We start from the raw sequence: 24,331 nt of genomic DNA, 5'->3' as shown, positions 1-24,331 counted from the left end.
GGAAATAACCCCCTAACATTTTCTCTAGCATGAATTGATTTCAATAAAATCTTCCCATCAAATACTACGGTTATGAGACGGGGAGTCATGCACAAGAACTCTCAAATAACTTGGAACAAGTGACTCGCCTTATGGGATAGCATGCTACACACTAAATCCTGCTGCATAGTTTCCAGGTTAAGGTCACAATTCAGTGTGATAGGTCAACACTTTGTCCGAGTATGTCCAGGAATAATGGAATGTTATACAACACGATAGAATTGATGAGCATGTTCAAACAAAGTTTCACATGCAAGTTCCAATACTTGTGGAATAATCTAGGATGCGAATACCTTATCATAGCCAGGCCCGTACCCAGGCCATAGGCCCAGGGCCCGGCCCCCCCCCCCCCAGCTGGCTGTCGAACTATGATTTTTTTTTTATAATCGGCCCACTGCAATTGTTTCTCTCGTGCAAGGGTCCACAGTACACTTTCCCTCAAAACAAAAGAGCAGCTATGTTTTATTGTCCCTGATAAACAAGGGGATTAACGCTCGCCAATCGAGATAAGCCTCTAGGCAATGTTTTCTTATCGCCGTGTACACACATCCCCGATCAGTCCCCCATTGTGATCATAAATGCTTCATCTATCGATGGTTTTTGACACGTGCAGCGAATGGAAGCAACTGCTACAGGAGTTCGTAGACTATGGTCTGATAATTGACCAGTCGCCGCCGACGCAAGTTTTTTTCCTTCTTTGAGAAGGCCCTAGACGTATTTTTCCCTTCTAAAAGTTTAATTGTTTTTTTAAACCTTTTATTGGGAATTTTTAGGTCCCAATATATACTTTTTGCATTGAGAATATGGCCCTGAATTTGAACCGGAACAAAAACACTGACAAAGGTATTAAAAATGAGTATTTATAATTTTTGACAGGAAATCACTGAAAAAGACTACGATGAGATAGTTAACATGTTTGTTTAAAAGAAAAACAGATTCATAAATTTGCCGAGCAACAGATAAGAATTTGGCAGAATTCAGTATTTAAAATAATTGAGTACCCAGAATTGAGTAATATCAACCTATTAATGGCTCATTGGTAAAAAAATGAAAATTGAAACAACAAATCGATCTCATTATATAAGTTAACCTGATCCAGTGTAGAAAAATATTGGATAATTAAATTATCTCTTTCGTTGAATTTGTTTGAAAACAGTAAAATATGTTAAATTGATTATTTAAGACTTTCATTATTTCCCCCCCAAAATTAGGCGTTTCGCGCAATTTTTTTCCTCAAAAATGGCAAGGTCTTTCCCAAAAAAAATCAGATTTAAAAACACCTGTGACGTTATTGATTTGTGAAAAAAACGGTGGAAGCAATACGAGAGTTGATGTGGATAATCGTCAGTTTAAACCTGTAAGTTTCGGAAATCTAAAGCTTTTAATATTGTTGTGAATTCACACCAATGTTTAAAGCTTAAGACTTCCGAAATGTGCTGATTTACTTGTTATATTCCATTAATTCATATCACAAAAAAACGTTTTTTATAAGCATTAAAATTCACCTTGCAAAGTGCCAAATTAAAAGAAGTATATATATAGGGATGGGGGGGGACCCCTCATAAACCCTCCCCGGTTAGGCCCCCCCCCCCCCCAGTAAAAAAATCCTGGGTACGGCCCTGGTAGCCAACCTGTAATTATGGAGATATAATGGCTATTTTAATTGTAATTGATAGTTTGTCACGTTTATCTTGTAGTTAGGATGCTTTATTGGAATAGTTAACATGTTTAAAGTGTGAATATGTGGTCGTTCACGTAACATATTATTGCCTTGTGATTTATGAAAACAATAACTATTCCGAAATCAATATTATTATATTAAAATAATGGCTCGTAAACTAAATGTAATATACACAAGTATATAGCTAAATATCCAACATTTGCCAGATTCTCGTACGTGAACTCCACTGGCATAACGTACGCGCTTGAATTGCGTTCTATGGATTCGATATTGTTCGTGCATGTGTTTCACGAGTTTAACTATACCGTAACAGTACATTAAAAGCGATACGCTTTGATCGATTTAAATTGAGTTCTATACGGAAACTAATTACCGGTATTCGGCATTGCGCTATATTATATTCATGCATTAAGTTCAGGATCAGTGTCAGGTTAATGTTGCCGATCTAAGGAAATAATTCTATTAATCGAACAAGATAAACTAAGCGGAGGAATCCGGAGATAGTCGATGTATCCCTGTTGTACACAATGTGTGAGCCGCGCAATACACGGGTACTACGTACATTACGGCTTAACATGCACGGTTAATAGCTTTGTATGTTTTGTCAACATCCCATGATTTCCTGATCTCAAAGTGAAACTGGCTATGTTTGAACATCTTAATTAGATATTAGTGGACGCCACAATGTTTTTCAATCAGGAAGATGATGAGCAAGATTTTCTGTCTCCGGGCGGGTAATTTATAGCGTTATATTAGTATCTATCTGAAATCGAAACACCGGTTTATAAAAAGGGGTGTAGCAATGTTATCTCCCTTTACCTTAACATGCAATAATGCCATTTAATAATTCGTTGTTTAATCTTTAATTATTTGTTGATTAATTTAGTTGCATTATTCATATTTGAATGCTATAGATATTTCCAGGCATATAAAAATAAAACTTGGCTCAAGAAAGTTAAACTTTTCTTAAAGTGACATGATATCACATGACTGCAGACAAATAACAAGTCATGAATTAGATATAACATTGACTTTTTTTTAATGTTTTTTTGCCTATTGTCCGGCTAGCGCAGTGGTTGGCACACTCGCTTCTCACCTAGGCGACCCGGGTTCGATTCCCGTTCCTGGCGCATGTGAGTTTGGTTGGTGGTCATCATACCGGACAGGTGGGGTTTCCTCCACAGGCATTCGGCATTAGTTACTACCCCCCCATGACAAAAAAAGTTCATTGAAAAAGAATTATTTTTTTTACTTATATATATAACAAGTTATGTGACTTAGACACTTGAATTGCTGATTTCGGCATACCAGCCGATTTCCGAAGCTCACTACTCCATCAATTTTCAGCCGATTTGCACAATTCTTGTATCAAACATCGCAGAAGACTTCATACTAAATGAATACCATAAAACGCTGTGTATAACACGCATTTATGTATAACGCGCATTTATGTATAACGCGGATCTACTTTTTGAAGCAAAAAAATGGGGAAAAAAGTTTTTGAAGCAAAAAAAAATTCAGGCAAAATTTCCGTACCGTAGGCTCACTGAAAATCATTTTATTTATATTGCCGATCTCACGTGTTATTTTATTTTTCAATAATTAATTATCTTAAAGAAGATAAAGATACAGATACAACTTGTTTGTGTGTTTTTTTTTTAATTATAATATTACGTGTAAATGTTTCGATTTAAATGAATTATGCATGAAATGCACAATTTCCACGAGGATACCATCGAGGTTTTCATCATAAGTCTCCGAAGTAACTGTCCACGATTTTATCGTGGAGGAGTACACATTGCGGACCGATTAGTGTGCTTGGTATAACTAAGACACTGAATTTTTTTATTGGTATTGGCACGGGTTATTCACACATGACTAATTCACAACCGCTCATTTTATTTACATTTCCCATCTCACGCGTTCTTTTCGAGCGTCTATAATTGACAGGAGACTTTAACGACTCAAACTTCTCAACACCATTACTGACATTACCGGCGTTAAACAAACAATGGAGGTGTGAAGTCGTTTGCCAGTTTGCATGTTTTGATAATAGCCCAGCTACACAAAACTTGACAGGTGACGCAAATTGCTTGATAATCACAACCCCAATCTTGACAAGACGTATGAAAACGTGTAAACAAACACAACATCAAATTTTATTAACACATTTGAAAAGAAAGAAAAATAATAATAAATATATCGGGAAAGACCTTGCCGACATACTATTGTAAATCGACAAGTGCCCTCAAATAAATTGTTTAACCCTAGTACAGTAGGGTAAAATATTGTGGCAAAAAACAATAAAGTTTAAATAAAATGGCGTCCTTGTTTTTCATTTTCTTCTTTAAATTTATTTGATTTCAATTCTCTGTATGTACCATGAAAAAGATAGAAAATATTAATGTTAACTTTATAACGTTTGTCCATTTATATTCAGATTGTAAATATAACACAATTATTAACATAGTTACAACGGGGAACAGAATGATGCGAGTAACCGTAACTGGGTAACTGACAGGGAAAAAATGTCTTGGCATGGCTGTAGTTGTGCATAACGCGCATCAAGTTTTTAAAATTAAATTTGGGGGTAAAAATGTGTGCCTTATACACAACGTTTTACGGTAACTCGATGCATGTTTGCATAAGTGTACCGTAAAGCGGTCATCAAAAAACCAACTTGCAACAACATTTCCAAGAATCGATCTGATTACCACGAAAATACATAACATATGTACATTATTCGGTTGGACAGTAATTTGCATTGTAATCTCACATCGGAAACAGTCAAATACAATGAAAATAAACCAAAATTAACACGTACAAACACATAAATCCATTTAACTCCAATCTGTTGCGAGAATCAGCTTTTCAACTATTCAACCAATGCCTTTCACAAATGCTACGCCAGTGTTGAGTTCAAAATAGTTTTCAACAAAGCTGTGCTGTCATTGGTCAATAACGGGGGTGTGACTATTCTTGTGTAATAGCGTAGCGAAAGTGAAAGGCATCGGTTGAATAGTTGGAAAGCTGATTTTCGCCATATATTGGATATAGAGAGATATTTATGTTAGTAAGTAATACATTTGTTTAATTTTGATTGTATTTGTTTGTATGAAATGTATAAGTACAATGCGAATGACTGTTCAACCGAAGTGTGTACATTTGTAATGTATTTTCGTGGTAATCAGATCGATTCTAGGAAATGTTGTTGCAAGTTTGTTTTTTGATGACTGCTTTACGGTAGACTTATGCGAACATGCATCGATTGATTCATTTAGTATGAAATCTTCTGCGTTGTTTGATACCAGAATTGTGCAAATCGGTTGAAAATTGATGGAGTAGTGAGCTTCGGAAATTGGCTGGTATGCCGAAATCAGCAATTCAAGTGTCTAAGTTACATACCTTGTTATATATAAAAGTAAAAAAAATAATATAAAAATCCACGAACTTTTTTTGTCATGGGGGGGGGAGTAGCTAATGCCAAATACCTGTGGTTTCCTCCTGGTACTCCGGTTTCACCAACAGCACAAGACCACCTCAAAATTACAGATATTTCAGTAAACAATAAATAGCTGGAAATTGCAGCTATCATTCAAAGTTCGTCCCAACTTTCGTGAGTCTAAAATCTGATAAGGGAGGAGTGCTGGGACACACTCCGGTTCCTCACATAATGCAGCCTTAGGCGTGGAGGGACATCATAAACATCGAAATACACAAACACTATTGGAAGAAAAGATTCCCAAATTAGAGAAGAACATAAATTAAGAAAGAGAGCTCTCATTTGATGCTCAGAGCTGAGGCTCAGTTTAATGACAAAGAGTCAATTTCAGTTAACAACCTATTAAAATTTGCATATGATGGAAATTTCACATATCCTATTGCACCCAGAACAGAAGTGTTCAGTACGGCATCCTATTGTTTCTCACATCTAATACAATGAGGTGGAGATGGAACTCTATTTATGTTTGCAATGTAGTTAAATAGACAACGTGATACTATTAACTGTCAAACTATTGTAGTGATCAAGATATCCATTATTTCTGGTTTTATTGCATGACAAGTGGTCATATTATTGTGTTTTATAATTTCACACAATGTCAAAGTCATAAAAGTTTTGTTTAATTTATATTACATACAATTCATCAGTTATAAATTAAACAGTGACACAGTGAATGTAAATTTATTTAAGGTTTAGCCTTGTCTTTAACTCTTAGTTGTACAGTATACATGTAATTAAAAACACGTGCTGACAGTAAGATATATGCAAAAAAAATTTTTTATCTGTTTTACTATTACAGCAGAATAAATTCAATTAGAAAATAAGGCAACATTCAGGGATTGAAACAGGCATGTTGAGTTCAAAGAGTATTAAGGGCTAATAAAACATAGGTCTGTGTCTGACCAATAATCCCCAAAATATTGACTGTGCCACCAAAATTTTCATTGTTCAGACGGTCAAAGTATTTACACTTGCTGTTATCCTTGGTATCCTCTTTAGTAAAACATATCTGGTTTGTTTGTTAACCCTTTGCATGCCGAGCAGGGCCCTCAATCTGTCAAATTCACGGCTGAAATTCGGCCGCATTCCCCCACCTGAAAAGTATACTTTTGGGGGGAAAAATTCTCCCTAAAAAAGAAAAAAAAGGAAATATTTTTTTAATAGATAGATATGTCTCATTATTATTAAATCTCAATTATATTTTAATTTTATCTTGTCAAACATACTTAATTATGAAAAAAGCAATGAATATAGTGGAAACATGTACAAATGTAATGATTAGAGAGTAAGTAAAAAATCCCCCCAAAAGGGAAACGCCGCGAAAATTCGCCCTGCTATGGGTAGTGACCCGCTTCCCCTAAAATGGATTGAGGGCCCTGCCTGGTAATTTGTCGTCTGCTAAAATGTTGTCTGCTGAATTTGTAAAATTAGCATTTTCTTCGATTTGTTTTTCAAAGAATACTATCAGAATAGCAAACAGTTTGGATCCTGATGAGATGCCACATTCTGTGGCGTCTCATCTGGATCCAAACTGTTTGCAAAGGCCTTCAAAATTTGGTTCCAGCACTGAAAGAGTTAAGTTGAAACTGTTGTAGAAAGATGTCAATAACACATTGCCAACTGCAGGTCCAAGCTTGGTGCCTTGTTTGGAATAGACAAGGCTGGCAGTCAGGGTGGGAATGAGTCACTGACGTACACCGCTCCAAAACAGCCGAAGAAGAAAGGTCAGTCAGCCTTATTGAGTGCTTTCTATTTATCAAGTGACTTGTTACTTTAATAATAAAGTTATTGTGTCTGCCATGTCATATTTGAGTGTTTCTTTGGTAATCAATTCATTGTTCTTCCATTAATGTGTCTTTTTACATGCCTTCATGATACCAATCCGTGCTAATAGTCACATGTACTGTAACCAACTTTATTATTAAAATTATCCTCTGTTACTTATAGAGTCCACACCACCTGGTGGCAAGACAGGGCCTGTAGTTACGTTTGCAGTTGCTATCCATGCATATAAATAGTAAGCTGGAATTAAAATGGGTTTTACTAACATCTGGTTTTTAAGCCCCCGGCAGGGTGGCATATAGCAGTTGAACTGTCCGTCAGTCGGTATGTCAGTATGTGTGTATGTCAATCTGTCCGTCCGTTCGAGAAAAAAAACTTTAACGTTGGCCATAACTTTTGCATTATTGAAGATAGAAACTTGATATTTGGCATGCATGTGCATCTCACGGAGCTGCACATTTTGAGTGGTGAAAGGTGAAGGTCAAGGTCATCCTTCAAGGTCAAATGTCTAATATATGGCGTCTGTCCGTCCGTCCAAAAACTTTAACATTGGCCAAAACTTTTTCACTATTGAAGATAGCAACTTGATATTTGGCACGCATGTGTATCTCATGGAGCTGAACATTTTGAGTGGAGAAAGGTGAAGGTGAAGGTCATCCTTCAAGGTCAAATGTCAAATATATGGCGTCTGTCGGTCCGAAAACTTTAACATTGGCCATAACTTTTTCAATATTGAAGATAGCAACTTAATATTTGGCATGCATGTGCATCTCACGGAGCTGCACATTTAGAGTGGTGAAAGGTGAAGGTCAAGGTCATCCTTCAAGGTCAAATGTCTAATATATGGCTTCTGTCCGTCCGTCCAAAAACTTTTACATTGGCCATTACTTTTTCACTATTGAAGATAGCAACTTGATATTTGGCATGCATATGTATCTCATGGAGCTGAACATTTTGAGTGGTGAAAAGTGAAGGTCAAGGTCATCCTTCAAGGTCAAATGTCAAATATATGGCGTCTGTCGGTTCGAAAACTTTAACATTGGACATAACTTTTTCAATATTGAAGATAGCAACTTTATATTTGGCATGCATGTGTATCTCATGAAGCTGCACATTTTGAATGGTGGAAGTTCAAGGTAAAGGTCATCCTTCAAGGTCAAAGGTAAAAAAAAATATTTAAAAAATTCAAAGCGGCGTTCTCATGAAGCTGCACATTGTGAGTGGTGGAAGTTCAAGGTCAAGGTCATCCTTCAAGGTCAAAGATAAATATATATTTTTTAAATTCAAAGCGGCGTTCTCATGAAGCTGCACATTTTGAGTGGTGGAAGTTCAAGGTCAAGGTCATCCTTCAAGGTCAAAGGTCAAAAAAAGAAAAAGAAAAATTTCAAAACGGCGTTCTCATGAAGCTGCACATTTGAGTGGTGGAAGTTCAAGGTTAAGGTCATCCTTCAAGGTCAAAGATCAAAAAAAAAATTAAAGCGGCGCAATAGGGGGCATTGTGTTTCTGACATACACATCTCTTGTTAATAATTATTATTGTAAAATCTTGTATTTATAGGTTAAGTCAGCTGTAATTAAATATAAAATAACATATCCATAACAAATAATCTTAAATGCTGTACTGGAGAAAACATTATGGATACATTGCAACTACTACAACATGATAATTGGAACTATACCAACATGTCTGTGTATTACAGTGTTGACCAGAAGTTTGCCAGTCAGGGAAAACTTGGCTGTGCCATACTGGCCAATCATTCTACCAGTGAGGTAACTGTGGCAACTATAAGCATAATCATATACATGCAGAAGTTGTAGTGCTTATTTATCCAATATTATATTCAATATGTTCAATCACAACTACCATAAGTTGTATGTTGATTTTTTAATTCGTAAAACAGCAAGCATGAGAGGTAATTGAACTCTCTACATAGGAGATGATTGTCTTTATAAATAGCCTATTAGGCCCCTAACTGGTTTCACTGAAAGTAACTATAGGTTAACCTTCTATCTGTCATGTCTTTCCATCCATCAGTTTGTTTGTCTGGCTGTCTTTTGATCTGTTTGTATGCAAAAACTGTTCCTTTAATCAGTCTCAAATGTTAACGGCTTACCTAAAGCCCTCAAAAAGTAGATTTTACTATGGGCTAGTAGAAAGTGCCAGATTCTTGCCCGATGGGGCATAATTGGAAATCTCCAGTTTTTTCTCTTTTAAATTAAAAAGGAAAACAAACTTTGAGAGGGAATACAATCTAAAAATCATATGTAAGTGTCAGAAATGGGTGAAGCTAATTAAACAAATGAAATAGAATATTACCAAAGACATTTCAAAAACCATGTTATTATACTTGATCTCATAAGAGAAACATGTCTGATGAAAATATTCAACCCTATTCAGCAAAATGGTAATGTTTATGATTGAAAATGAAAAAAGTATGTGTGTTGTTTTTTTCAGTACTTTATACTGATGTATGTGACACAACAACAGACTGTGACAAAAGCCAACATAACATCAGCCTTTGCATTTACGGTACAAACTAGTTAAAAACTTCAAGATAATATTGTTGCATGTTTTTGTGAAACAATAATTATTTACCTGGATTTAAATTGTGGAGAAATCTTATTTTCATCCTAAGGTTAAACATGTTTACCAGTTAATGTTGAACAAAAAAAGTATAGTCATATTTAATCTTTGGCTGATTTTTACTGATAAGCATGATTTGGTATAAAATGTCCTTATGTTTAAGCATGAAGCTTTATAAATCAAACAGATTCATTTGCTAAATTTTTAAAAAGACTACAATAGATTTTATCATTGAAAAATGTTAGTTAACATTTATGGCACAGTATTAATTGCAGGTATAGCAAATAATGGTGCCTAATAAATGTTGCTATAACTGGCACTGTATTGATTGTAGGTGCAAGCCAATAACTATGCCAATTTCTATGATGATGCTCGACAGAGTTGGTCCATACTTTTTGATAATGAGCAGCACGCAAAAGACTTTGCTAAACATGTATGAGTATATACTTGTGTTTTCAATTACCATTTAAAATACATTCCAGTAGTACTTATTGTAAGTAAGTGAACAAATCTTACTGTATGAATCTTTTTAAGGTGCATCTATCTTGCCAAAATTCCATGTATTATTGTCAATAGTAACACATGCAGTTGTTAAATAACTTTGTTTGTGTTTGCATATTCCTGATTTTTAATTATAATGTTATGCAATATTTCAAGCAGATGTAGACATTTATTAGGGAAACGAGCATTTATATATTGATTTATTTTAAGAGATAAGTATGTGTTTAAACCTATGCAACTTTAACACAATAATTTTTAAGATCTATTAGCAATTGAACGATGTTCAATATTTTCAATATGTGCAGGTGGGCCTTGCTAAGGCCCTGTCCAGTGGCCCCACCCCTTCAGGCCTGGTCACCCAGGACATGACCCTGGGGGAGGGTGACGTCCTACAGACTGGGGACTCTGTAGAGGTCAAGTACACAGGCTGGCGTCTCACCAACAACACATTTGGGGACGTATTTGACACCAATGTGAATGCTGATAAACTGTTCAGGTTCAAACTTGGAGCTGGGAAGGTTATAAAGGTATTCAAAGTGAGGTTTTAAATCACTGTTTTGTACTTGTATCAAATAGCTTATAAAAAATCATAAACCTCTTTACAGGAAAAAAGCTGTAACAATGTTACAATCATGCTTTATAACTTGTATTTTGGCAATTACTTATTCAGCTACCTTTTTTTTTTACAACCTTTATGCAACTACGTGCTTAGTCTTCTGCTGTATTTGCCTTGTGCTATTCAGGGCTGGGACAGTGGTGTGGTGGGCATGAAGAAGGGAGGCAAGCGGTTTCTGGTTGTGCCCCCTGGTCTGGCGTATGGTACCCAGGGTATGGGGGACAAGGTGTCGCCCAATTCCACACTGCTGTTTGAGGTCGAGATTGTCAGGGTGAGTAATGGACATGTAGTGGTGACTGTTCCACATTCTTTGAACAATATAGTTACACAAGTGATATTGATGATGGCATCTTTTATACAAATACAAAAAAGTGAACAATTTGCAGCTTAGTTGCCCCTTTGAATGTTCATGGAGATTGTAACTTTAAAAAAACAACAACTCATTTTGCAGCAAAACGAAAATTATCGCTGAGTTTTTACTAGCCTCATTTATACATGAGCTGCTGTTAAATGATGTCAAGCTTATTCCAGAATGTATGCTATGTCATGATGGGTTTCAGCCACTGTACAATTGATCAGTTGAAAGAACACTAGAGCCACCTCTCTGTTTGTCTTGGGTGTTTTGTCTAAGATTTGGAAGTAAATTCATTACATTATGCTACCATGTTCTGTTAAATGAATCTATGTCTGACATATAAACCTCCAATCAATCAACTCCGTCCCAGGTATCGCAAGCATCTAATGCACACTCGCTTTGTGTTTCCATGTGATTGCAGGTGAAGCTGGTAGGCAAGGAGTCGTCTCCCTCCCCAGCCCCTAACCCTGCCCCAGTACCGGCCCCAGGGGGCTCAGGCGAGGCTGATGAGGGGGAGGAGGAGGACCAAACTGTGAAGGGCCGCACACGCTCCATCTCTGACCAGCTGTCACATGTAATGTACACACTTAGGATCATTAGTGACTGTGATATGTTTTGTCTTAATTGATTATGAATACTGTGTCGCTCATCTCTATTATTTAATACCATATTGCATTCTTAAAAGTGTATGTAGCATTTGGTTTATATTTTGTTTTGCTGCTTGTATTGGTTTGCACTTGAAGTCATATATCATTGGCAAAAGATTGACAAAAATGACCAACTTCTGGCTCTTTATCATTGATTTCAAGGAGAGGTGAATTAATTATGATTACATTATTCATCATTCTCCCAAATTATCTAACCACAACCTTTAGACGACATTGAAAGTAGACAATGCCCAAATGAAAGACAGATACCTTTTAAATAGAGGCTGCGTTCTGGTAAAACTGATATAGGTGGGATTAAAACTCGGGTACAGTCTAAATTGGCCAGGTACGTGTTAGAATATTTTCTGTACCCGGGGTACCTTTAAGTATACTTAAGAGTACTGGAGGTACATTTAAGTAGTACCGGAGCAGACAATGACCATTTCAGCGACACTAGCAAGGCCAAGCTGATATATATCATGTTTTCAGTCGCCCACCCAGGACACCAGTAAGGCCAAGCTGATATATATCATGTTTTCAGTCGCCCACCCAGGACACCAGTAAGGCCAAGCTGATATATATCATGTTTTCAGTCGCCCACCCAGGACACATATATATATCGTGTTTTCAGTCGCCCACCCAGGACACCAGTAAGACCAAGCTGATATATATCATGTTTTCAGTCGCCCACCCAGGACACCAGTAAGGCCAAGCTGATATCCCGTATGGCCAAGATGGGCAAGCCCATGCTGCCTCTGTCAGGGGCCGTGGCAGCCAGTCCAGATAGTGACCATGAGGACAGTGTGCCCGTATGATATACCTACCATTATAGTAACTTGGATAAATAACTAGGTTTCTGGAAATGATATGAAAAGGACAAGTTCACAGGAATTGATGGTTTTTATTTACACATACATGTATTCCAATACTCAACAAACAGTGAAAATTACAGGCATAGAAATGCACTTCAAATGCACTATAAATAAACAATAAGTACATTATTTTTAATGAGTTAAAATTTAGTGAATTATCAAGCGTATGAAATGCAAAAAAATGGAATTATTTTTAATCTTTCAGTGTTTTTAATTGATTATGACACATCGATAGCTTACATGAAGTAAATTTGCTGATCTAGTGCCTTGCATTTTGTATTCACGTGGGAGCTTTTTATGCCCCAGGATCGAATGATCGGGGGTATGTTGTTTTTGGCCTGTCTGTCTGTCTGTCTGTCTGTCTGTCTGTCTGTCTGTCTGTCTGTCTGTCTGTCTGTCTGTCTGTCTGTCTGTCTGTCTGTCTGTCTGTCTGTCTGTCTGTCTGTCTGTCTGTCTGTCTGTCTGTCTGTCTGTCTGTCTGTCTGTCTGTCTGTCTGTCTGTCTGTTTGTCTGTCTGTCTGTCATTGTATCTGTCTGTCTGTCTGTCTGTCTGTCTGTCTGTCTGTCTGTCTGTCTGTCTGTCTGTCTGTCCTTCTGTCTGTCTGTCGTCTGTCTGTCTGTCTGTCTGTCTGTCTGTCACAAACTTTAACCTTGGTTAAACTTTTGCAATAACTTTTGTAATATTGAAGAAAGCAACTTGATATTTGGCATGCATGTGTATGTTATGGAGCTGCACATTTTGAGTGGTGAAAGGTCAAGGTCATCCTTCAAGGTCAAAGGTAAAAAAAATAATCAAAGCGGCGCATTAGGGGGCATTGTGTTTCTGACAAACACATCTCTTGTTTCTTATATTTTTTATGTTGAATTGTTCTGGACTTGATAACAAATCTTTAGGTGAAACAAATAAGATGAACAAGTGAAAAGGTTTGATGCCTGAAGGATGTGAGTTCTGTATGAAAGTGTTTCTATTGTCCAGGCATCACCGGTGATCCAACCCTCCCAGCCTGCGCAGCCTGCCCAGCCTGCACGGTCCACTGTGAACCATCAGCCCCATGGCCACCAGACAGAGCCCAGATTCATGCCTGTCCAGTCGTACCCCCAGCCAGTGATGCAACCCTCAGTCAGTCAGCAGCAGTACCATGGTGCCGAGTCACAGCCTGCCTTCCTGCAGGGTAGGACAAATGCTGTATATGTCCTGTAAATGTATGGGTACATTGGGACTCTTGATGAACCTTGACAAATTTCGACCAAGTTGGAATCTGGACCAAATCTAATCAAATCTTACAAAAACCTTGTTACTCTAGAGTCTCCATTAATGACTCAATCTCAATGAAACTTAGCCAGAAAGTTTATCTAGGCTGAGTTCCAATCTGGAAGATTTGTGCCCAAAAACGAAGTCACCCGGTCAAATCTTTAACAATCCTAGTTACCAAGGTAGAGGTCACATTTGTGACTCAATCTTAATCAAATTTAGTTGGAATGTTTATATTGACACAATCTTGGCCGTGTTGGAATCTCAATCAAGAGCATGCACAAACTTGGTCACAAGGTCAAAATTAAGAAAAACCGTGTTAGTAGCACTCTAGAAGACGCATATATGACTAAACCTTGATTTAACATGTTTAGAATGTTTATCTTGACAATATTTAGGCCAGGTGCAAATCTGGGTTATGTGTGTCCAAAATAAGAGCCCATATATTTTATGTATGACTCAATCTTGATAAAACATGATCAGAATGTTTATCTTGACAAGATCAATGCCATGTTTGTATCAAGGTCAAATGGGGTCAAAAACTAGGGCGTCAGGTCAAGTCTTTGAAAATTCATATGCTCTGAACTTTTGAGTTTAACTGCCAATTCTATTATAATTATGATGCAAAATGGTGGAGGTCATCAGAGGTTGATTATTTTATAAATTATACATCAATTTTTATGGTTGAAATGTTTTGAAAACATCGCCAAGCACAATAACCAGAACAAACAGCCAAGCACAATAACTGGTACAAACAGCTAAGCACCATAACCAGGACAAACAGCCAAGCACAATAACCGGTACAAACAGCCAAGCACAATAACCAGTACAAACAGCTAAGCATATTAACTGGTACAAACAGCCAAGCACAATAACCAGTACAAACAGCCAAGCACAATAACTGGTACAAACAGCTTAGCACAATAACCAGGACAAACAGTCAAGCACAATAACTGGTACAAACAGCCAAGTACAGTTACCGGTACAAACACCCATGCACAGTAACCAGTACAAACAGCTAAGCACCATAACCAGTACAAACAGCCAAGCACAATAACCAGTACAAACAGTCAAGCACAATAACCAGTACAAACAGCCAGGCACAATTACCAGTACAAACAGCCAGGAACAATAACCAGTACAAACAACCAAGCACAATAACCAGTACAAACAGCCAAGCACAATAACCGGTACAAACAGCTTAGCACAATAACCAGTACAAACAGCCAAGCACAATAACCAGTACAAACAGCCAGGCACAATAACCGGTACAAACAGCCAAGCCCAATAACAAGTCAAACAGCCAAGCACAATAACCAGTACAAACTACCAAGCACAATAACCAGTACAAACAGTCATGCACAATAACCAGTACACGCAGTCAAGCACAATAACCAGTGCAAACAGTCAAGCACAATAGCCAGTACAAACAGCCAAGCACAATAACCAGTACACGCAGTCAAGCACAATAACCAGTGCAAACAGTCAAGCACAATAGCCAGTACAAACAGCCAAGCACAATAACCAGTACAAACAGCCAAGCACAATAAGCAGTACAAACAGCCAGGCACAATAACCAGTACAAACAGTCATGCACAATAATCAGTACAAACAGCCAGTACAAACAGCTAGGCATATTAACTGGTACAAACAGCCAATCACAATAACCAGTACAAACAGCCAAGCACAATAACTGGTACAAACTGCTTAGCACAATAACCAGGACAAACAGCCAAGCACAATAACTGGTACAAACAGCCAAGTACAGTAACCGGTACAAACACCCAGGCACAGTAACCAGTACAAACAGCTAAGCACCATAACCAGTACAAACAGCCAATCACAATAACCAGTACTGACAGTCAAGCACAATATGCAGTACAAGCTACCAAGCACAATAACCAGTACAAACAGCCAGGCACAATAACCAGTACAAACAGCCAAGCACAATAACCAGTACAAACAGCCAGGCACAATAACCGGTAAAAACAACCAGTACAAACAGCCATGCACAATAACTGGTACAAACTGCCAAGCACAATAACCAGTACAAACAGCCAAGCACAATAACCAGTACAAACAGTCAATCACAATAAACAGTACAAACAGTCAAACATAATAACAGGTTCAAACAATAACCAGTCAAAACAGCTGAGTGCAATAACCTGTACAAAATTTAACGGATAATGATATAAATAAAAGTTTTCAGTTTTTAAGTCTCTTAGAAACCAGACAACGTATAGAATGTGATCTGATCTCACAATTGGCAGATTTTGTATGTATGGCAATACAAAACATCAGTAGTCAGGAGATCCAGGTCTTGGTTTCTATGGTGACCTTCATTTCAGGCTTCCCTGCAGCACAGCAGTTGGCACCATACCAGCCACAACAGAACTACCTTCAGCAGCAGCAGCAGCAGCAGATGAACATGATGCAACAGGTATAGGCTTTGCACTGTGGAACTTTTTCACTGAACTTAACTTGGTTAAGTAAACTTTTTGAGTCTGCTAATGTGGTTATACTGTGTATATATTGGATCAGAAAATGTTCTCTACTATTGAATACACTAAAATGCTGTACTTTATTAATCAACTCATGTTAAATGTCTATAAATAAAAACCAACCAAAGCACTTAAGTGTTCATTCTTATTGTTGCTACCTATGATATCTGTCCATTGCAGATGCCCATGCCACAAGCTGGTATACCAGGTACCCTCCATACCCAGTATATAGTCCCAGGTACACACCACAACACACCCTCCCTTTTTTGTGCAGTACACACAGGCATATCAGAGACGACACTTTTCACCTAAACTGGATTTTTGCTAAGCATAAACTTCATTTGAATGAAAGAGATATTAAAAGCGGAAAGTGTCGTCTCTGCGGACTGCTCAGGCCAATCAGGGACAACACTTTACGCACATGCATTTTATCCCATTTGCCCAGAATGAAGCTTTTTTAAATTCCACAATTTTCTATGAAAGTTTTACTACATCAGTATATCAGGCTATTTAGGGACGACACTTTCCACTTTTATGGATTTTTTTTTTAATGGGAAGTCTCTTTTAAACAAAATTGACTTTAAGGTGGAAAGTTTCGTCCCTAATGAGCCTGTGTGGACTGCACAAGCTTTTCTGAGACAACAATGTACACGCATGTATTAAGCCCGTTTTAACCCAGAACAAGACTCATTGCTTTGTCTAGTGTTGTCAGATTAAGCAAGAACAATAACCCACTTTCCTTTTATAATCTGAAAGGGAAGCTCTGTTAATTTTTTTTGTTCATGCATGCACCGTATAAATGTTTTATATTGATCAAAATGAGCTGTTAAATGCTTAAGTGAATAAAATATTGGTTCTTTTCTATTCTGTTAAACATCCCAGCGTTTGAATCAACTTTCAGCAGTCATTGCATTTTCTGAAATAAGGGTTGTAGCTCAAATTACCAAATATTAACAATACGTTTTTATATCATAGACATTAGTATTTAATGCTTTCAAAAATATGTAGCTGGGTGTTACTAAGTATATATTTGTATTTGTGTACTCTGTGTGTTTACTCAGTTGTGTACCACTTGAATAATCTCTGTTCCCAGGACTAAGTCAAGGCACGGACATGATGTTGCTATCGGAAACCAGGCAACAGCACACTGATGTGAGGCTCTCATTATCGAAAGTCTCGGATAAAGTCGACCAAGTCCTGCAAAAGGTGAATTAAAACAAATTTTACTGTTTTCAAAATATTTTCAAAACTAAACACAAGTTTTTTCTCTTTTATATGAATATTTCATATTGAAGCTGTGACAAGTCTATACATGGGTGAATTTGTATGTTGTAGTTATACTTAACGTATATTTGCGAATATATGGCATATTTACATCGCATACCTTTTCCCTGTTTGGGCATATCTGAAAAGCGTGCTTATGCAAGATATACATTGTTATTTATTTGTATTTTAGTTAATGGTCCGTTTCTTCCAATGTCTCTATCTTGCAACGAAGCCATAATGGTTCTTGAGCTCATCTAATACAAGTATAGAAAACACACCTAAGTTCTATAGGTTTGCCATAGTTTGGTGTCCGATAAACCCCGACAGCATTTTACAAAGCATTTACTACCTGGGGATTATTGGACAGTTTAAGTTTTCTTATTGTTTTACAATACATGTTTGCAAAATAAGTTTAAAACGTTTCTTAAAGATGAATGCTGGTCCCTCATTGCTTTAAATTTCGAGTTACAAATAATTTAACTTAGATAATGTTTGAGCCTTGTTCTGGGAAAACTCGGCTTAATGCATGTGTTAAAAGTCTCATCCTAGATTAGCCTCTGCAACTTCACAGGCTAGTCAGGGAGAACACTTTGTGCCTACTTTGGATTTTCGTTTAGAATAGACTGACTTTTAACCAAAAAATCCATAAAAGCAAAAAAATGTTGTCCATAATTAGCCTGCGCAGACTGCAAAGGCTGGTCTAGGATGACACTTTATGCACATAATTTAAGCCCAGTTTTCGCAGATCAAAGCCCGTTTACAGTTCACAAGTATCCAGCAAAGTGGTTGTCTGTTTACAGTTGGACCATGGTGCCACCCACCCCTCTGGGGGAGGCTTGCTGCCCAACATGGAGACCTCCGTGCTACTGCACAACATCACCAGGATTGTTCAGGTATGTCTGACAAAATGTGAACATGCCAACAGAAAACATCTTTGCCAAGTACAGTAAAACATGGCGTAGCAGTCACCTGAGTATAGTGGTCACCTGGCATAAGCATTCAGTCTAGATTCGCCTAGAAGCAAATAAGTCTTTATTATACCTGAGTATAAGGGTCACCTTCCATAAACGGTCGGCGGCCAGTATGTTGAAATCAAATGCCATTTTTCACCTGTGTTAAGCAATAACAAGACAGTCAGTAAATACTCAAATTGATCTGCATTATTGTCTCTCCTCTCTGACATTATAGCGTCTTTTGTTCAGGTAAAGACAATGATTGCGATAACTGCGTGTGATACAAGAAATGCAGCCCATTGTGAGAAAACAAATAAGAATGTTGAGAAATTTTGTTACTCTGGGATGATTAAGGGAGAATCTTCAAAATAAATTATATCAGAGTATATAATACGTTTTAAATAATAATGGCTATTTAAATGATTTCTTTACAACGTTAAGATAGTAATAACATAATTATTTATAGATTAAAAAATAACAATGTTTGGAACTTTCTTTATAGGATGCACATCAATTTTACATGCAGTCAGATTAATATATTACGGATAAACAATTATCTTTAAACGCAAGTACCTCATGTAAGAGGAATGAGTCAAGCATGTAAACGTGTTTGAATCAGGAAAAAGTGAGGATGATTGTGGTTTAAAACATCTATGATATAAAACATTTTACTTATCTTAGACCAGTTGTGCTAAGCCTGTAGCTGTTTGAGTGAAAAAATTAGGTTTGTGCACAAAGAAAGATTTCTATGCTTTTGTTGTTTATTTCTTTGAATGAGAATGATACTGTCAGCTGATCAACCATCTAAAAAGTGGTCACATGACTAGAGCAGCCATCTGCCTACCTTTTTTGACCACTTCTTTGCCAGTCTGCTGTATAAAGGTTTGACTGTATCATTTGTGTACATGTGAATTATTTTTATGCAGGAAAATGAGAGATTAAAGCAAGATGTGTTTGAAAAAAGTGCCAAAATTGAGTCACAGAATGAGAAGATATCAGAACTGTTGCAACGAAACCAAAGGTAGGACTAAAACAATGTTTTTTTTACAAACGTATTTGTTGCAGCTTACTGTGAACCATTTATTTTTGCCAGCACGAAATTTCATCATTTAAAAAAAAAATGATGTTTTCTTCAGTACTTAAATTCGCCAATTCCTGACTTGAACAAATAAAAATTACAAAGTGCTTCAGTCAATATCCGGTTTGTTTGTCAAACATGTTTGAAATATATTGCGGATGCGATAAATCGTAGTGGGGAAAGAGGGAGGACACTTGAGAGTCACTTGCAGGAGGTGGGGCTGGTTTGTCACATGCCAATGTGCTATACTAGTCTTTTGTTATCAGGTGATAAGTAATGGGCCCCCATTATGTATCATTATTATGATTAGCAGATTAGTGGGGCCGAATAACCGTTAACTAGTGTTTGAAACAGTGAAGCCAATTTTTCTTATTCATTTACTATCATGGCCAAACTGATAACAATCTTACCTTCATTGGCGCAAATTAGAGAAGGTGCGAACATTATTAGTTATGATTAGCGTTAGCAAACTATTTGGTCAGTTTTCAATAAAGTTTCAAGAGTTTTGCATCGTAAATATTTGATCACTTTAAGTACAGTATTTCATCTGACATGTCGCTTTTAATAATGTCAATGCATTTAGCAAATTTAAATTAATACACTAACTCCAATATAACGCAGATGACGGGGTCCAAGTCTCGAAAATGTGTTTAAAATTTTTATAAACACAAACATACGCCAATTTTTCGGAAGTGTAAAATTAACACTGCATTATGGGACAGCGGTTTCATAGGGCACAGTTCAGATTTAATTGTAACAACCAAGGAACCAGTGAGTTTAAATTAGATTGAATGCAATGGATACAGAGCAATGTTTTATTGCGTCATACTCAGTCATTCGAAAAACGTGCTTTCCGGGGATTTCATGAAAATCGACGAAAATGAAAGTGCATTTCTGTAAAAAATTACCCAACGTTTGGATGGAACTAATCGTCATAGTTGCTAATTTCTCTTTACCTGTTATGTTTTCAATTGCTACAAATAACAATGATTGAAACATGTATCGTAAAATTTGTCAAAGTTGTCAATGATTAAAAAGATCGATAGCCCATTTTCACACCTGTATTGTAGTTAAATGCTAACAACCAAACACAAATCAATAAATATGTTCTGTATTAATTTGTAATTAATGGGAGGAATGTATATCAGTCAGGTGTTGATCACACACATCATCATCTTTTAATTTCGTTTATTTTCTTTGATACGTATCCGCTGCGTGGAGGCTGTATAATTTGCAACAACACTGAAAAACATAATGCACACAATGGGTAATACAGTTGTTAACAATTAGCGCTAATCATTACTATTCTACCTAAACAAAGTCAACACAGTCGATACAGCTGTACTGCACGTGTCAGTTAAGTACACTATATAATCTACACCCCTTTGTGTCAAAACCAGAATCTTGATTACGAAACAGTCGGAGTATGTATGCGTGGATTACGTTGGATTTTAATGCCTCATGTCTTCAGTAATTCAGTCTTAATTTTGTTCAAATATGGGACATGGTTTTTCGTTAGGATCTTGAATTCGTCAATTGGTCGACTGACGAAATACACGAAAATTAATGCCTGACGATTAATAATAGTTTCACAGTATCTAGATTCAAGTTCTGTTTTGAAAAAAAGAAACTTTAATCAATATTACTTTATTATATTTACCCTGGCAATGACCTTGTTTGTGTGTGTTGCAGTTTTGTAGAGAAGAGTCAGGTGTTGATGGAACAGCGCAATGAGGGACTATTCTCGTCTGCCAACCAGTCGCAGAATAGAGTGCTCTCCCTTGAACAGGACAAGGTACACATCTAGTTTTGTTCACTGTTCATAGATTGTTGAGTTAGTACCTGTTGTGATAGAATGGTAAATCAAATGCTAAAGAAGCAAATAATGAAGGTGTGTATGGAATTTTGATAATTCATAATTTCATATTAATAAAATCCTTATATGGCATTTTTTTCAATTACCATGTGTTTATTGTACAATTTGATTTGAGATGTAGTTACTGAATTTACAATTTCTTAATGTTCTGTTGATCATGATTAAACAAAGTTAGTATTGAATACTTTGTATTGTAAATCAAGATTTGTAAAACATGTAAATAAGCCTCGTTCTTGGAAAAGTGGGTTTAAAGCATGTACGTAGAGTCCCAGATCAGGGACTGCACTTTCCGCTTTTATGGAATTTTTTGTTTAAAAAAATTATCTTTGAAATGAAAATCCAATCAAGGGGAAAAGTGTCTACCCTGATAAGCTTGCACAAGCTTATCTTAAATTTTAAACACATGCATTAAGCCCACCTTTTTCCAGAATAAAGCTCATAAAATTGGACCTGGGACAGAGATTCACACAGACATAAAACCCATATCTCACATGTTGGTACACTGTAGGTGGTGTTGATCCATGTCTCACATGTCCATACACTGTAGGTGGTGTTGACCCATATCTCACATGCTGGTACACTGTAGGTGGTATTGACCCATGTCTCACATGCTGGTACACTGTAGGTGGTATTGACCCATGTCTCACATGTTGGTACACTGTAGGTGGTATTGACCCATGTCTCACATGCTGGTACACTGTAGGTGGTATTGACCCATGTCTCACATGTTGGTACACTGTAGGTGGTGTTGACCCATGTCTCACATGCTGGTACACTGTAGGTGGTATTGATCCATGTCTCACATGCTGGTACACTGTAGGTGGTATTGACCCATGTCTCACATGCTGGTACACTGTAGGTGGTATTGACCCATGTCTCACATGTTGGTACACTGTAGGTGGTGTTGATCCATGTCTCACATGTCCATACACTGTAGGTGGTGTTGACCCATATCTCACATGCTGGTACACTGTAGGTGGTATTGACCCATGTCTCACATGTTGGTACACTGTAGGTGGTATTGACCCATGTCTCACATGCTGGTACACTGTAGGTGGTATTGACCCATGTCTCACATGCTGGTACACTGTAGGTGGTGTTGACCCATGTCTCACATGCTGGTACACTGTAGGTGGTATTGATCCATGTCTCACATGCTGGTACACTGTAGGTGGTATTGACCCATGTCTCACATGCTGGTACACTGTAGGTGGTATTGACCCATGTCTCACATGTTGGTACACTGTAGGTGGTGTTGATCCATGTCTCACATGTCCATACACTGTAGGTGGTGTTGACCCATATCTCACATGCTGGTACACTGTAGGTGGTATTGACCCATGTCTCACATGCTGGTACACTGTAGGTGGTATTGACCCATGTCTCACATGTTGGTACACTGTAGGTGGTATTGATCCATGTCTCACATGCTGGTACACTGTAGGTGGTATTGATCCATGTCTCACATGCTGGTACACTGTAGGTGGTATTGACCCATATCTCACATGCTGGTACACTGTAGGTGGTATTGACCCATGTCTCACATGCTGGTACACTGTAGGTGGTATTGATCCATGTCTCACATCCTGGTACACTGTAGGTGGTATTGACCCATGTCTCACATGTTGGTACACTGTAGGTGGTATTGACCCATGTCTCACATGCTGGTACACTGTAGGTGGTATTGACCCATGTCTCACATGCTGGTACACTGTAGGTGGTATTGACCCATGTCTCACATGTTGGTACACTGTAGGTGGTATTGACCCATGTCTCACATGTTGGTACACTGTAGGTGGTATTGACCCATGTCTCACATGCTGGTACACTGTAGGTGGTATTGACCCATGTCTCACATGCTGGTACACTGTAGGTGGTATTGACCCATGTCTCAGATGTTGGTACACTGTAGGTGGTATTGACCCATGTCTCACATGCTGGTATAATGTAGGTGGTGTTGATCCATGTCTCACATGCTGGTACACTGTAGGTGGTATTGACCCATGTCTCACATGCTGGTACACTGTAGGTGGTATTGACCCATGTCTCACATGCTGGTACACTGTAGGTGGTATTGACCCATGTCTCACATGTTGGTACACTGTAGGTGGTATTGATCCATGTCTCACATGTTGGTACACTGTAGGTGGTATTGACCCATGTCTCACATGCTGGTACACTGTAGGTGGTATTGACCCATGTCTCACATGCTGGTACACTGTAGGTGGTATTGACCCATGTCTCACATGTTGGTACACTGTAGGTGGTATTGACCCATGTCTCACATGCTGGTACAATGTAGGTGGTGTTGATCCATGTCTCACATGCTGGTACACTGTAGGTGGTATTGACCCATGTCTCACATGCTGGTACACTGTAGGTGGTATTGACCCATGTCTCACATGTTGGTACACTGTAGGTGGTATTGACCCATGTCTCACATGCTGGTACAATGTAGGTGGTGTTGATCCATGTCTCACATGTTGGTACACTGTAGGTGGTGTTGACCCATATCTCACATGCTGGTACACTGTAGGTGGTATTGACCCATGTCTCACATGCCCATACACTGTAGGTGGTATTGATCCATGTCTCACATGCTGGTACACTGTAGGTGGTATTGACCCATGTCTCACATGCTGGTACACTGTAGGTAGTGTTGATCCATGTCTCACATGCCCATACACTGTAGGTGGTGTTGACCCATATCTCACATGCCCATACGCTGTAGGTGGTGTTGATCCATGTCTCACATTCCCATACACTGTAGGTGGTATTGATCCATGTCTCACATTCTGGTACACTGTAGGTGGTGTTGATCCATGT

At 37.8% G+C, this 24,331-nt stretch overlaps 1 protein-coding gene across 2 annotated transcripts in view; it reads left to right on the top strand.

Annotated features, from left to right (window-relative positions):
* The first annotated feature begins 2,269 nt into the window (after positions 1-2,269).
* The window catches only part of LOC127838315 (FK506-binding protein 15-like), a 54,354-nt gene continuing 32,292 nt past the window's right edge, over positions 2,270-24,331 (top strand). Inside the window, exons 1-17 of one of the 2 annotated variants that reach the window (XM_052365978.1) lie at positions 2,270-2,454; positions 6,849-6,946; positions 7,170-7,239; positions 8,705-8,774; positions 9,460-9,534; positions 9,923-10,021; positions 10,395-10,616; positions 10,833-10,976; positions 11,482-11,634; positions 12,391-12,516; positions 13,556-13,751; positions 16,180-16,271; positions 16,513-16,570; positions 17,426-17,538; positions 18,399-18,491; positions 19,478-19,572; positions 21,322-21,424. In XM_052365978.1, coding sequence (XP_052221938.1) covers positions 2,405-2,454; positions 6,849-6,946; positions 7,170-7,239; positions 8,705-8,774; positions 9,460-9,534; positions 9,923-10,021; positions 10,395-10,616; positions 10,833-10,976; positions 11,482-11,634; positions 12,391-12,516; positions 13,556-13,751; positions 16,180-16,271; positions 16,513-16,570; positions 17,426-17,538; positions 18,399-18,491; positions 19,478-19,572; positions 21,322-21,424 — 1,857 coding nt within the window. In that variant the 5' untranslated portion in view covers positions 2,270-2,404. The remainder of the gene's footprint in view (positions 2,455-6,848; positions 6,947-7,169; positions 7,240-8,704; positions 8,775-9,459; positions 9,535-9,922; positions 10,022-10,394; positions 10,617-10,832; positions 10,977-11,481; positions 11,635-12,390; positions 12,517-13,555; positions 13,752-16,179; positions 16,272-16,512; positions 16,571-17,425; positions 17,539-18,398; positions 18,492-19,477; positions 19,573-21,321; positions 21,425-24,331) is intronic. The other variant, XM_052365979.1, reaches the window with a different exon arrangement.

This window comes from Dreissena polymorpha, chromosome 7, assembly GCF_020536995.1.
Source record: "Dreissena polymorpha isolate Duluth1 chromosome 7, UMN_Dpol_1.0, whole genome shotgun sequence".
In the NCBI taxonomy this organism is placed as follows: Eukaryota; Metazoa; Mollusca; class Bivalvia; order Myida; family Dreissenidae; genus Dreissena; species Dreissena polymorpha.
This window is presented reverse-complemented; position numbering and strand designations above follow the sequence as displayed.